The 13,148-nt window shown below is 37.6% G+C and overlaps 1 protein-coding gene across 1 annotated transcript in view; it reads right to left on the bottom strand.

The window, feature by feature from the left end:
- The window catches only part of LOC145978013 (uncharacterized), a 37,622-nt gene that overhangs the window by 6,392 nt on the left and 18,082 nt on the right, over positions 1-13,148 (bottom strand). Inside the window, exons 2-5 of the mRNA XM_083110391.1 lie at positions 9,901-10,133; positions 7,499-7,580; positions 5,078-5,224; positions 2,950-3,061 (exon numbers count right to left, since the gene is read on the bottom strand). Of these exons, the coding sequence (XP_082966517.1) occupies positions 2,950-3,061; positions 5,078-5,224; positions 7,499-7,580; positions 9,901-10,133 (574 nt within the window). The remainder of the gene's footprint in view (positions 1-2,949; positions 3,062-5,077; positions 5,225-7,498; positions 7,581-9,900; positions 10,134-13,148) is intronic.

Raw genomic sequence — 13,148 nt, 5'->3', positions numbered from 1 at the left:
ACGACTTGAAATTACTAATGTACCTGAAAAATGTTCATTTATTTTAATATGGTGTCGGTAAGATGGCATCCTAGGTGTTGCACACATTGTCGGAGTAAATCCACCCATGACGTTTCGTAGCATCTCCAACGGAATGTTGTGGATCTCTTGCTGATTTCGCTCCTTCAAATTATCCCTGGTTCCTGGGAGGGTTGTCCTTGAATACTTTGGATTTGAGGTAACCGCAAAGGAAAAAGTCAGGAGCCGCCAAATCGTCTGAACGGGCAGGCCACGGAATATCGCCGAATGTGCTGATGAGACGACCATGAAATGCGAGTAAGCACATCCATAGACACTCTGGCAGTGTAGCTAGTTGCACCATCTTGCTGAGAGAGTGTTTCTTTGTCTGGGTCATAGTCATCGAGGACAGGCAGGAAAAGGTTACCAATATGTCAGCATAACGTCCAGCGTTTACCATCACCGTGTTACCGCTCAAGGTCACGCCCCTCACACTCATAACCCCCAACCATGCCCGCCAGCCATTCCTGAAATCTTCCCGTTTGGCTGCCTCTTGCAACGCCGTGGGCTGATTTACTCTGAGACTCCGACAATGTGTGCAAAACCAAGGACTCCATCTTACTGACACCATATTAAAAAAATGAACATTTTTTTTCAGGTACACTAGTAATTTTAACTCCTGTACAGTACATTCATGTTCAAAAATTAAGTAATATTTGCTTTCTCTATTTTTATGATTTTTTTAAAATCTTCTCGTTTGACTGCCTCACCCTATATATATCAATTGTCACTACAGTATTCTTAAAACACTGTGCAAAATATGGTGAAACTAATGAGAAACACTAAAAGTCACACAAAATCCTAAATTTGCATTACTTTGTGACTTATCGTGCATGCAAAATGTGTTTAAGATGCCATTTTACACTCTTACGAGCAATTTCTGACAACAGTTAACTTTTTTCAATGTTATCTGTACAATACAATGTTTATGTAAGGAAGCTTCGTGAAAAGATGTACCGTATTGGCCCAAATATAGGCCACACATTTTATCCTAATTTCAATTGTGAAAAATTAGGATGCGTCTTATATTCGCGACCTTAAAGAATTATGACATTTCATCAAATCATATGCTGTTAAAAATGTGCTGATTTCTCATTTTGAAATAAGCATAATGCAACAATAGCATTGTAGATATCATAATGTTATACAACAATAGAATTGTTGTTTCTAACTGGGCATTGCAAAAACTGTAGGCATTCTTGCTAACGTACTCTTTGATTTTATTAAGATTGTGTTCATTCTTCCTCTGAATCTGCCGGTAATGGTTACTGATATTTTCTTTTTTTCCTTGGCTTATATTCGGGTATCACCTTTTTTTTTCTTTTCGCTTCCTTCAAATTTTAGGGTGCAGCTTATATGGGGGGTGTATATTCGGGCCAATACGGTATTTATCGATGGCCTTTATGGATACTACGGAATGATCTCTGGTGTGCAGGTGGTCTCAGATGTGTATGTTTCTGCAAAAATTTCATTCTAGAGCTAGTGTGCAGTTTAACCATGATGATAAGAATTAAGTCATTTATTTTCTTCTCTTGCTTCCCCTTCACTTGTGCCTGAGTACTCCCATGTTGCCACATTTATAACTTCCCTTGATTTGCTGTCAAATCTTCAACAATATTAAATATTACATCTGCTTTCGCTGTGTATGGTTTTCCCCTTCATGCCAATACAATCACTTGGCACTCTGAATAAAACTTGACAACAATATGTTGAAGAATGCTGCACGTCTTGGCAATGCAATGACAGGATCACACGCTGAACAGCTGACTCCATCGCCCACACTTGCTTACTCTTGGTCAAACTGTCGAGCAACATTTTTGGAAGAAACTGACCCTGATGAGCTTACACCTGCTCACACCTCATCGTAGTGATTAACCTTTTCTGGACGAGTGCCCACCTTAGAGTTTCTGCGCAAAAAGATGGGCAATGTGCATAGCCTGTCATTCACTATAATAATGTAAGCACCTCTTTCAAATTCCAACAGCTAGATGTCATGTTTTCTTCGTTACTGAATTTTACTTGTACTCGAATTACATTGTGCTTTTATACTCTCGTGAATAGCGTTAAATAATGTATTTTGCACACCATGGAAATGTTTTACGAGTATTCTGCTTTGGATTTTGCAGTTAGTGACGGTTTCAATCCTAATAAGAAGTTTATAGTTTATTTTCATTAATTAATACCCTATTAAAAATATGTTTTCAGTAACTTTTATTCAATGTTACATGTTTTTTTTTTAATTTCAAAATATTGTCACAGCGAAAAATTTATAAATGTCTGAATATTTTTGTAAAATCTAATGTATTACAGTAAAACCTTGTTAATCCAGACACCGATAAGCCGGACTTTGCTTAATCCGGATAGGAAAAAAAAAATCCAAGGTTTTAAATGTGGCTAGAAGTCAACAAGAGAACTTCCCAAAGAAAAAGGCAGTCAACCACTGATGAAATTTTGTTTTCCGCAGACTTTGTACTGTACTGTATAGTGTATTTAGGCCTATGCCCTTTAAATGCACCATTATAAACGTATTTTGTTGCTATAAACGGAGAGTTAATGCAGTTTCTACTGTTCTTTTAGGTTATTTCAGTTAATCCGGACTTTCGTTAAACTGGTCAACTTATCCCCACCCCCATTAGTCCGGATGAACGAGGTTTTTCTGTATATAGCTATTGAAAGAGGGCATGTTGTAGATTACAGAAAAAAAAGGTTAAATAATAGCATGTTAATAACATATTTTCTATGAATTTTTGAAAAACAGGATTTTCAGCCTCGTCCAGAAAGGTTAACATAGTGAGATAAAAAGCAATGTTCAATAGCCAAAATACAAATTAATGTACCGTAATTCCACTACACTTAATACCTATAAATTCAACAACTGGTGATTATACTTACCGTGGCTTCTTCCCGAAGCACTTCAAAAGGAAAATCACACCAATCAAGACCACCGCTATCACAATGGCTATGATTATCATCACACCAACTGTTAATCCATTTCTTTCGCCAGCTGCGGAAACAAACAGTAGAGAGAATTGTGGATAAATTCTTGCAGGCCTGTTGGCATTTACACACATATATATAGAAGCTTGTGTGTGTTTTGTATGAAGAAATCAACAAGTAGGTCAAGAAGTCCATAAAAAGTCAAGAATTGTACTTGTGATCAAGAATTTTTGTGGTTGATTTAGTTTATTTTACTTTCGTTTCTGCCACTTTTGGCTAATCGTGAACATGGAGCTGAATGGTGATACGAGATGGATGAAATGACAGGCACAAACATGGGCGTCGGGAAGTGGGGTTGAACGGGTCAGTGGATCCCCCTTGGAAATTGACATCGTTCATTTAAAGATACAAGAAAGCCGAAAATTTTTTACTCTTAATGTTAAGAACAGAAAAAAAGTTCATTTAGTTAGTATTCAAACATAATATTCAAAGTAAAAATGCATTGGATCAAAATTATTGAGTGAAAAATACAGAAACAAGGTTATACAGGGTGGGAAATAACCTTTTGCTAGGGGTCTGCAGGAAAAAGTAACAATTAAGAAATTATGGTAATACCAAATGTTTACTACGACAATTGTGGTTACAAAAACAAAATTAAAAGTTAGTATGTCCGCTGTTTCCTTCTCTCGAAGCACGATGACGATCAGGGTAGGAGCTCAGAAGATTCGCAAACAAGTCCGTATTCCATTCCATGTCACGGAGAACTTGTTCCAGATGGGCAAGGAGTGTTGGCCGGGAATAGCGGTCCGGTCCGCATTCCACTATCATCAAGGACTCAAGTGCGTCCTTCAGAATAGCCCCAAAGTGCTCCGCTGCATTCAGGTCCGGTGATGCACCCGGCCATTCAGAACTGCTGAAGAAGTCAATGCCACTTCGCCGAAGAAGGTCTTGGTTTTAACATTTACCTTGAAGCAAGGTGCTTTGTCGTGAACTAACTTTTAATTTTGTTTTTGTAACCACAATTGTCGTAGTAAACATTTGGTATTACCATAATTTCTCAATTGTTGTTACTTTTTCCTGCAGACCCCTAGCAAAAGGTTATTTCCCACCCTGTATTCTACCATTTCATCCAAAGAACAAATCGTACCATAGTTCTCAAAATTCTACTAATTAGATGATGATGATCTGATCGATATTTTGGCTGGGAGGTATTCGATCATCCGCATTCAGTCCAGACCTTGCACCTAGCAACTACCACCTCTTCCGCCATCTGAAGACCTTCCTGGGCAGCATTTAGACACTGATGAAGAAGTGAAAACGACCGTGAGTAACTGGCTATCTCACAGGCGGCAGAGTTCTATGAGGAGGGGATCCAAAAACTCTTAGATCGTTACGATAAATGTTTAAACCAGCAAGGAAATTGTAGCAAATAGAGAAGTGGTGTATATAAATTCAGAAAATAAATGTTCTTTCGAAAAGCATTTACTTACTTCGTTTTTATTGCAAAACTGACCTTACTTAAAAAATAACCCTCGTATTATTTCGAATAAAATTTATTTTTGTTAGTTTATAATATTTATTATTGTATAACAAACAACATTTATGACCATGGTAATAATACTTACTATTTTTCTAATATTAACTTTTATCATTTGACTGACCCCCTCCCCCTGCAATAATTTCTGGTGACACCCATGGTTACAAACACATGTGGACGACACAACACAATTCCTACAGATGAGTACCCTGGCTGTAAGTCCAGATGCCAGAGCCTCGCTATATGCCAAATGCAGTCGAGGATACATTAATAGATAAAGCAAGTCTAATTCTTGTGTTAAATACAGCTTCAGTTTTCATCTTACCATGGTAGGGGTTTTCTCTAATTAAATATTTATTTTCTTAATTGCTAATTTCCAACTTTAACTAAGTAGGAGCCGTATACATAAAGTTTAAGAAAAATCTAAAAAAGGCCAAGAAAAAGTCAAGAATTTTTGGATTTGTTATTGTGGTAGATACCCTGTAAAAATTGCATAATCCCAAAAGGAGAATTTTATACATATTGAAAAATATGAAAAATACTCACGAGCAGATCCTATGTTATCGGCAGATGCTTCTTGCAACCCAGCACCATTGTCCCATCCTGGCACAATGCTTGCACCCTTTCTCGACATGCCCGCAATATTTCCCTGCACGTCTGATGCTGAAAGCCTAGTGCAATCAACTGGTATACCTGCGAGATAGAATTGGTTGAAGTGAGAATACTTGCATCCGTAGGTGTACGCAGATTAATTCATTTGGGGGTTCCTTAAGGTGAGTTTCAGTTGCATATCTGGACAATGTTGTTCTAATTGTCATAACTTCATGTTCCTTTTTCAGAAACTATTAGGAACATAAAGATGAAATTTTAACATTATAGTCAGAGTATTTAGATTACTTAAAAAATTAAAGTAAACAGTCAAATTTACCTTTATTAAACCACTATTATTATCATGAAATAAATGGTACTTTAGTATTATATGGACTACCTCATATCAGACCGTCTGTTTTCTGGGAAAGCAAAAAAAACTTTCTAACCTAACCTAACCTAACACGAAGACAAACTTTTTAAGTTTAATAAGGTCTGAAATGATAATACTAAATACCAAGTAAATTCCACAAAAAGCTCCTCCATAAATTGGTGTGCATTTCTTTTTCTTGTGGATGCAGTTTCAATTGCACCTGCAATTGTCTTATGTACAAATGTAAATAAACAAATACATTGGAGTTGAAGAAGGTTGCATTAGCAATTGAGGCTGTGCTTGGGAGAGAAGTAAGTGCAGGCCAATTTGTGGAGGCGCTCTGAGCGATTTTTAAAGTGAAATACATCCTCTGTACTATGTGATAACTGATTATTATAGTTAACGAGTGGTATTCAAACTGCGAGGTTTCAAAGGGGAGGAAGGAGAACTTCCAAAAAAAATATTTCTTTTTTTCTGAAAATTCAAAATGTGTTTACAATGAATACATCAAATCTTTTTATCATTTTTCACCAGGAAAGCTTAGATCAATTTCTTTAATTTGTATCACTGCAACTCTTGTTGGTTGTCCATCTGCAATGTCATCTCCAGTGTCTTTGAACTTGGACAGGAACTGCATTTGCACCTTGTGGAAGAAAACCATGCCAATGATGAAAACTTCATTGATAGTGTCTTTGTGCAGAAATTGGCTGAATCAAATGACACTGTCTTATAAACATTAAAAAAGCTGTACACTGCCTGTATCAATCATACACATTATATCTGCATCACTTGCATATGTACTAACAGTAAACAAACACATGAGGAGATTTGACTATCTTTCATGGTCACATCATATGTATTTTCTATTATTATTTAGGGGAGGTTTCGTGCAAATTTTGGCAGAGGATTGGAGACACGACAGCTAAAAGTTTGAAAACCCATGCAGTAAACAATATCTTATTGTTTGGAGAGAGAGAGAGAACAGTATCTCAAATGAAGTGAAATTCCTTACTTTTTTAACGTGGATATTATTTGTAAAGATATCTATTTGGCGGTTACTTTTCAATTTTCTGTGCAAATTTTTCCTCACGATCAATATCGCCACCTGTCTGGTGGCTTCTTCAGGCGTGTACTGCCTGACGAAGCCACCAGAGCAAGGAAAAATTTGTGCAGAAAGAAAAGTGGATATTTTTTCATTGTTTTAATGGTAGTTTCTATATATTTTTTATTTTTTTGAGGACACATTAGGTAGTGTCTGGACACCCCTGACACACCCCGTGTGCACATCTGTGCTCGTATCATAATAAACTAAAACTAAATTTCAAGCGGGCTTTTTTGTCCAGTCGCATGACCATTTTTGTTTGGTTTTCTAGACCAGAAACTGCTCACTCACCTGAAAAATCTGGGGCAATCAACTAAGGTCATGAAAAAGTCGGAATTTTGTAAAAAAAACTTTCAAAAACCTTGGAAAGTTAGGGAACGTAGATGTGTATTGTGCTTGTCAAGATTGGAAACTGAAAACATATTTCACTTTTCCTCCCTAGTACTTTATTTTATTTTTCGCTATTTAGTGTCAACAATGTTGAATAAATTTGATGCATTTGATCAACACACAAAATGGAAGATGTAATACTTATTTATTACTTATTACGTTAAATCCTTGTAGAGTGCTCTAGGAAGGTACCTTGAAAAGACAGGGAATTTGCGTTTGCTGGTAAGTTTAAGTCTAATTTATGCACAGATACCTTAATTTGGACTGGACCTACAGCTTGTGCCTCCTCCAGTTATCAAACTTGCGACCTCTTGATTACAAGGTGACGAAATTACTACTATGCTATTAGAAAGGCAAAAAAATTTGGTTTTGCAATAAGATCCCGTCATTATTGCTTTCTCCAAGGTCTACATCAACTATTTTATTTTGTTTTCTCTCCCTCTCACTCTCTCTCTCTCTCTCTCTCTCTCTCTCTCTCTCTCTCTTATTTGCACAAAAGAAAAATGATACATACCTAATTCTTTCATTGTGACAACAGTTCGTAGTATACCACCCAAAGCTGGATACCAACGTGGAGAAGCTAATAATGGGTATATCTATATGAAATGAAAAATCAAGTAGATCAATTTATGAAATTTTATTATACATATATGTACATCAAGTTGCTTACAGAAGTCAGTGGATGAAACAATAGGCTACAGGAAACGAAAAGTGCAAAGAAACCATGGATTACTGAAAGTATGCTGGAAAAAATTGAGGAACGGAGAAAATGGAAGAATGTAAATACAGAAGAGGGAAGAAAAAATTACAGGATACTGAATAACCAGCTAAGAAGAGAAACTGACAGGGCAAAAGAACAATGGATGAAACAAAAATGTGAAGAAATTGAAGAACTGGTTAAAAGGGAAAGGTATGACTTGATGTATCGTGAAGTAAACTGCTTGGGCTTCCAAAAGAAGAAATGGAAAACAATGTGGATGATAGAAGACGAGGAAGGATGTGAAATCACAGACAAAAAAGGAATATCGAATGTGTGGGGAAAGTATGTTGAAGAGCTCTACCAGAAAGAGAATTGCCCAGACAGTCTGAATGTAGAAAATGAAGACGACGTGCCTGATGATGAGAAAGGATACTATATCCTGAATGAAGAATTAGAGCAAGCACTCAAAGAAATGAGGAATGGGAAAGCAACGGGCACTGATGAAATTCCTGTTGAACTTATCAAATGCCTGGGAGATGGAAAAAGAGAAATACTGCACTTATGCAATGAAATCTATGAGAAAGGGGATTGGCCACAAGATTTCATGGAGACTGTTTTGGTACCTCTGCAGAAGAAAAGCAATGCCAGAAAATGTTCTGAGTACAGGACAATCAGCTTGATATCTCACTCGGCAAAAATTCTTCTAAGAATTCTGTACAGACGCCTATATACTCGAAGGTCAATGGCGAGTTAGAGGAAGAACAGCTTGGTTTGAGGAAAGGAAGAGGTATAAGGGATGCAATTGGTTTACTGAGGACCATTGGGGAAAGATATTTAGAGAAAGGAAAGGAGGTGTTTGTAGTATTTGTAGACCTGGAGAAAGCCTTTGATAGAGTGAATTGGGTTAAACTTTCAGAAATTCTGAAGAAAATTGGTGTAGATTGGAAAGAGAGAAGACTTCTAAGCAACTTACACATGAATCAACGAGTTAAAGTGAGAACAGGAGACGAAATGACAGAAGGCTGTGAAATTGGAAGAGGAGTACGACAAGGATGCTGCCTATCGCCTACTTTGTTTAATATCTATTTAGAAGATATAGTGAAAAATTGTTTCCAGGGAACAGGAGGTGTCAAATTGGGAGGAAGAAGAATAAACTGCATAAGATTTGCTGATGACATGGCATTATTCGCTGAGGATGAAATAACCATAAATAGTATGTTAGAAGAGTTAAACAGCAGCTGTGAGCAGTATGGGATGAAGATTAATGTAAAGAAGACAAAGGCAATGGTTATAGGATGGAAACCAAGGAATATTAATGTGAGAGCAAACAGTGAAAGAAACCAGCAAGTGGATAGCTTCAAGTACCTCGGATGCACTATAAGCAGTGACATGAGCTGCAAACAAGAAGTGAAAATGAGAATCGCAATAGCAAAAGAAGCTTTCAATAGAAGAAAAAAAGTTTTTTGTCGACCCATGGACATAGGTCTAAGGAAGATATTAGTAAAATGTTTTGTGTGGAGTGTAGCACTATATGGTGCAGAAACCTGGACGTTGAGAAGAAATGAAGAAAAACGACTCAAAGCTTTCGAAATGTGGACATGGCGAAAAATAGAACATGTAAAATGGACGGACAAGGTAAGAAATGAAGCCGTACTGAAAAGAGTTGGTGAAAAAAGATCAATAATGGAGACCATCAAGAATTGGAAAATAAACTGGTTAGGACACTGTCTGCCTCCTAAGGGATGCCTTCGAGGTATTGGTTGAAGGAGCAAAAGTCCATGGAAGAAAGAGATATCAGCTTATGGATGATATTAAATTATCTGGGTCATATGCTATTACGAAGCGTAAGGCAGAGAATAGGAAAAGCTGGAGATTGCCGTGAAAAACCTGCCAATTAGGCAGAAAACAATGAATGAATACAAGTTTTAAGCCTGAACAAGGATGTATGAGTGGTTAATATGATGGATTTGTATTTGGGGTGCCACAGGTTTGAAACCATATAACTGCAGGTTTTGTGTTGTTTTCAGAAGTCACTTTAGGCAAATGGTATGATGGAACTTTCACTGAAGGCCACAAACGCCTGCTTTCATCTCTGTGGTAGTACTGAAGGGTTTGAAGTATCGCAACTTACTGGGAAGGGAGGGTGAAAATTAATAGGATAGCCTGCTTTTTGGACCTTTCGAACACAGCCTACAGAGACACTTGATCTTACTTACGTGACATCTGATGAAGTTGTAATAATTGCGATTGAAGTCCAAGACTTCTTGCTGCGTTGCGGATCTGGAGATCAGACACTTGAGACTCGTGATGTAGTACTTCTCCAGAACTTTTCCAGCGCTGGGACACCGGAGGTTGTAGAGGGCGTATGGCTTCACAGGTATGGCTATGGAATCAGGGTCCCTCGGAGAATCGAAGAAAGGCATTGGAATCTGAACACCTGAGCCAACCCCTTTGTACAACATGCAAATGGAGAACAATGCACTATTACTTACAAATAGTATAAACATCTGCACGTGTGTCTTTCACAATGAACTTTGTAAGAGGGAGTTTTGTTGTTGATGTGAAATTTATTAGTAAAAAAATAATCATTAATCAAAAGCTGTAATTGAAGACTAAAATTGGTAAACGCTGTAAGTGCCACAATAATTCAAACAGTTTTCCACGTTAAACTGTGAAATGCGCCATGCTTTATTAGGTGGTAAACGTGAAATGTGGCTGGTAGCCCTCTAAGTAGTTCAAAGGGCGTGTAAATAGGTCACTAGTGTGAACGTTCTTACGGGCTGATGTGCTGAACGATGCGATTTCCCAACACTTTCGCTTTTGGCACTTACAACGTTTCAATTACTGATGTGTGATGATGTCTTGCACAAGAATATAGTTTTTGATATTATGAACACACTCTCACGGAACCATTTATTCTTTAGATTAAGCTGTAGTAATGTGGAAACTCCCAAGATTTGACCTGACACAGCTGAGTTACGGACTAAGAATATTAAAGGACGGAGGTGATTATGTGCACTTTTCCTTAGTAGTCAGTCCTCACCTTTTGTCAACTGCCTTTAACGTTTTACTTTTTCAGGAATACTGAGCCAAAAGTCGAGTTTGTGACACCCCCCCCCCCTTGGACACGCCACAGATTGTTGGGGTGGATGCCTTAATTGTTTAAGCTGCGTTTAAGTGAAGGTTTATTGATAGTTTCATACATTTCGGTGGATGACTATTGAATTTCGGACATCAAAGGCTATAGGCGTAATGTAGTGGAGGCAGAGGGGGGGGGGGTTACTTGGCCCCACCCAAAATCTGAAGGTTTATTAAAATTAACAAGTTAATGGTACTTTTGTTAACTTCCTCGGACATGAGAAGCAAAATAATGAGTTTTTTTTTCGATAATTTAAGAGGTATTTTGCAAAATAGTCCTGGACGCTATTTTTATAGGATAGAATAATTTTAATTCTCCCCACCCCCCTAAGTTAAGCCCCAAGTTTGATTCTGCTCTCCCCACCTCCCAGAAGTTAGGCCCACAGTTGCGCCTATGATCAAGGTGATAGCTTCGGTGTCAAAGGAGCGTTATCACTAGGGAAAGGATTTTAAGATGTAATATTATGGTCGGGATAGGGAAAGAAAGGTTCTGTTTTAAAAAGGTGCTGATAAATTTATTCAATGCTCTCTTTTTCTGTCCCTTCTATATATAATGCGCGCGGACCGCAGAGAGAGCTGTGGTTCTGCCGAATAGGTTTTGTTGACGTTTGTGTTTTCTCTCGCAGGTTTTGCTACATTATCTTGGGAACTATTGGAGCTGCAATGATTATATTATACCATTTAGTAGCTCTTGTTCTGCTCTATAAAATGAGACTATAGGATTCTATGTAGCTGCTCAAGAAGAGTGAAAATCCATTTTTTTTTAACAAAACACGATAAAAGGAAGTACAAAGGTGCTGAAGCATCAAAGTGTGCTAATATCTCACGAAAAGGTGCAACAAAGTGTGTTCATTTTACTTGATTCCATTTCCTAAAATACATATCTCAAACGATCGGTGTGAAAACAGCTAAATTTAAAAAAGGTGCTGCACCTTAAAATCCGGTCCCTATTTATCACTTTAGTCTTACCCAAGGATCAGAATTGACCGGAACGGCGTTCCAATTTATAAATATTTGGAACTTCCCCCTTTCGTCTCGTCAGAAATGGTAACGGATCGTTCCGGTTCGTTTCATAATTACGATATTACACTACATTCTCCTTTTCAGTGTGAACTAAATTGTTAATAAACTTTCACAGTATATTATAGAGCGCATTCATATAAGCTGCCCCTATACGTGGAGATGCGTTGTTGCCACGAGGGAAGTTTAGCAGAGTATGTTGTCTCCGGTTTTTCTTCGTTGTGGTTCTCACTTTTCCTGTCTTTCTTTTTAATTATTACTCTCTGTTGTGTATTTGGATTCTTGTCATTGTATCTTCTGCAAATATGCTGTATAAAGAAACAAACTGCCGGAGTACTAATTGACGCGAGTGTACAGTCAATGGCAAGGATAATGGTATGCAAATTGTCCACCACTATTTTCATTACTGTTTTATATTCTACATCCTGTGTTGTTTTAAGGAATTAAACTATGTTAGTTCGAAGCAGGCATTGTTCTCTGCTTATTGACGTCATTATTTCATTGCCATCACATTGTGTAATACAGACCGAATGAAAATGGTGGTGGACAATTCGCCTACTGTTTCTTTCACCGTTGGGTGTACATAACTAGACTGGATAGGGTTTGTGGTTGTGCACATTTTGAGTGTCGAAAGATTAACCCCGCGAGTTACATTTGTCGGCAAGGCAAGTTCCACTGTTACCCGCAGCGCGGCGCTAGCGTATTACGCCCGGGAGCCAAGATCTCGTTTGATTTAACCCAGGGGGTGCTCGTTCGACGCAGATCGTATGCGCAGTTGTCCGTGGATGCATGACGTCATCATCGAAACACTCGACACGGAAAAGTCTGGTTCCTTATGCAAATATTGAGAAATTTGACAACGAATATCTTCTAAAATATAGTAGCAGGAGAAAAGTTACAACTTTTATTGTTAAGATTCATCCTTTCTAATCAATTTATCACAAAGTTGATTCAAATGTGTAAAATAGTTTTCAAGAAATCGTGTTACGAAGGAACGCCTGTTTTGTTCTCTCCAGGCTTCGAATGTAAGGGAGTTTTAACTTAAGTGCGTTGGATTTATTTTTGCTCTATGTTTTGAATTAAGATTATTTTGTTCTTGTCAACTGAAATCATGCCTAAATGCTATGGAAAGCTGTGAAAACTATTATCAGAAAACTAACGGAATAAATCTAAAATATCACAGCTTGACTGATATAAAAATGTGAATAAAAATTGTGAAAAAGGCATTGTGCGAGATCTAAAAGCAGAACTTTTTAATATTGTATATATATGTAAGGGTGTAATAAACGTGACTGCTTCCCAGGCA

The sequence above is a fragment of the Lepisma saccharinum genome, chromosome 24 (genome assembly GCF_977018435.1).
Source record: "Lepisma saccharinum chromosome 24, izLepSacc3.1, whole genome shotgun sequence".
NCBI lineage: Eukaryota > Metazoa > Arthropoda > Insecta > Zygentoma > Lepismatidae > Lepisma > Lepisma saccharinum.
Note: the sequence above shows the minus strand (reverse complement) of the source record. Positions and strands in the feature narration are given on the sequence as shown.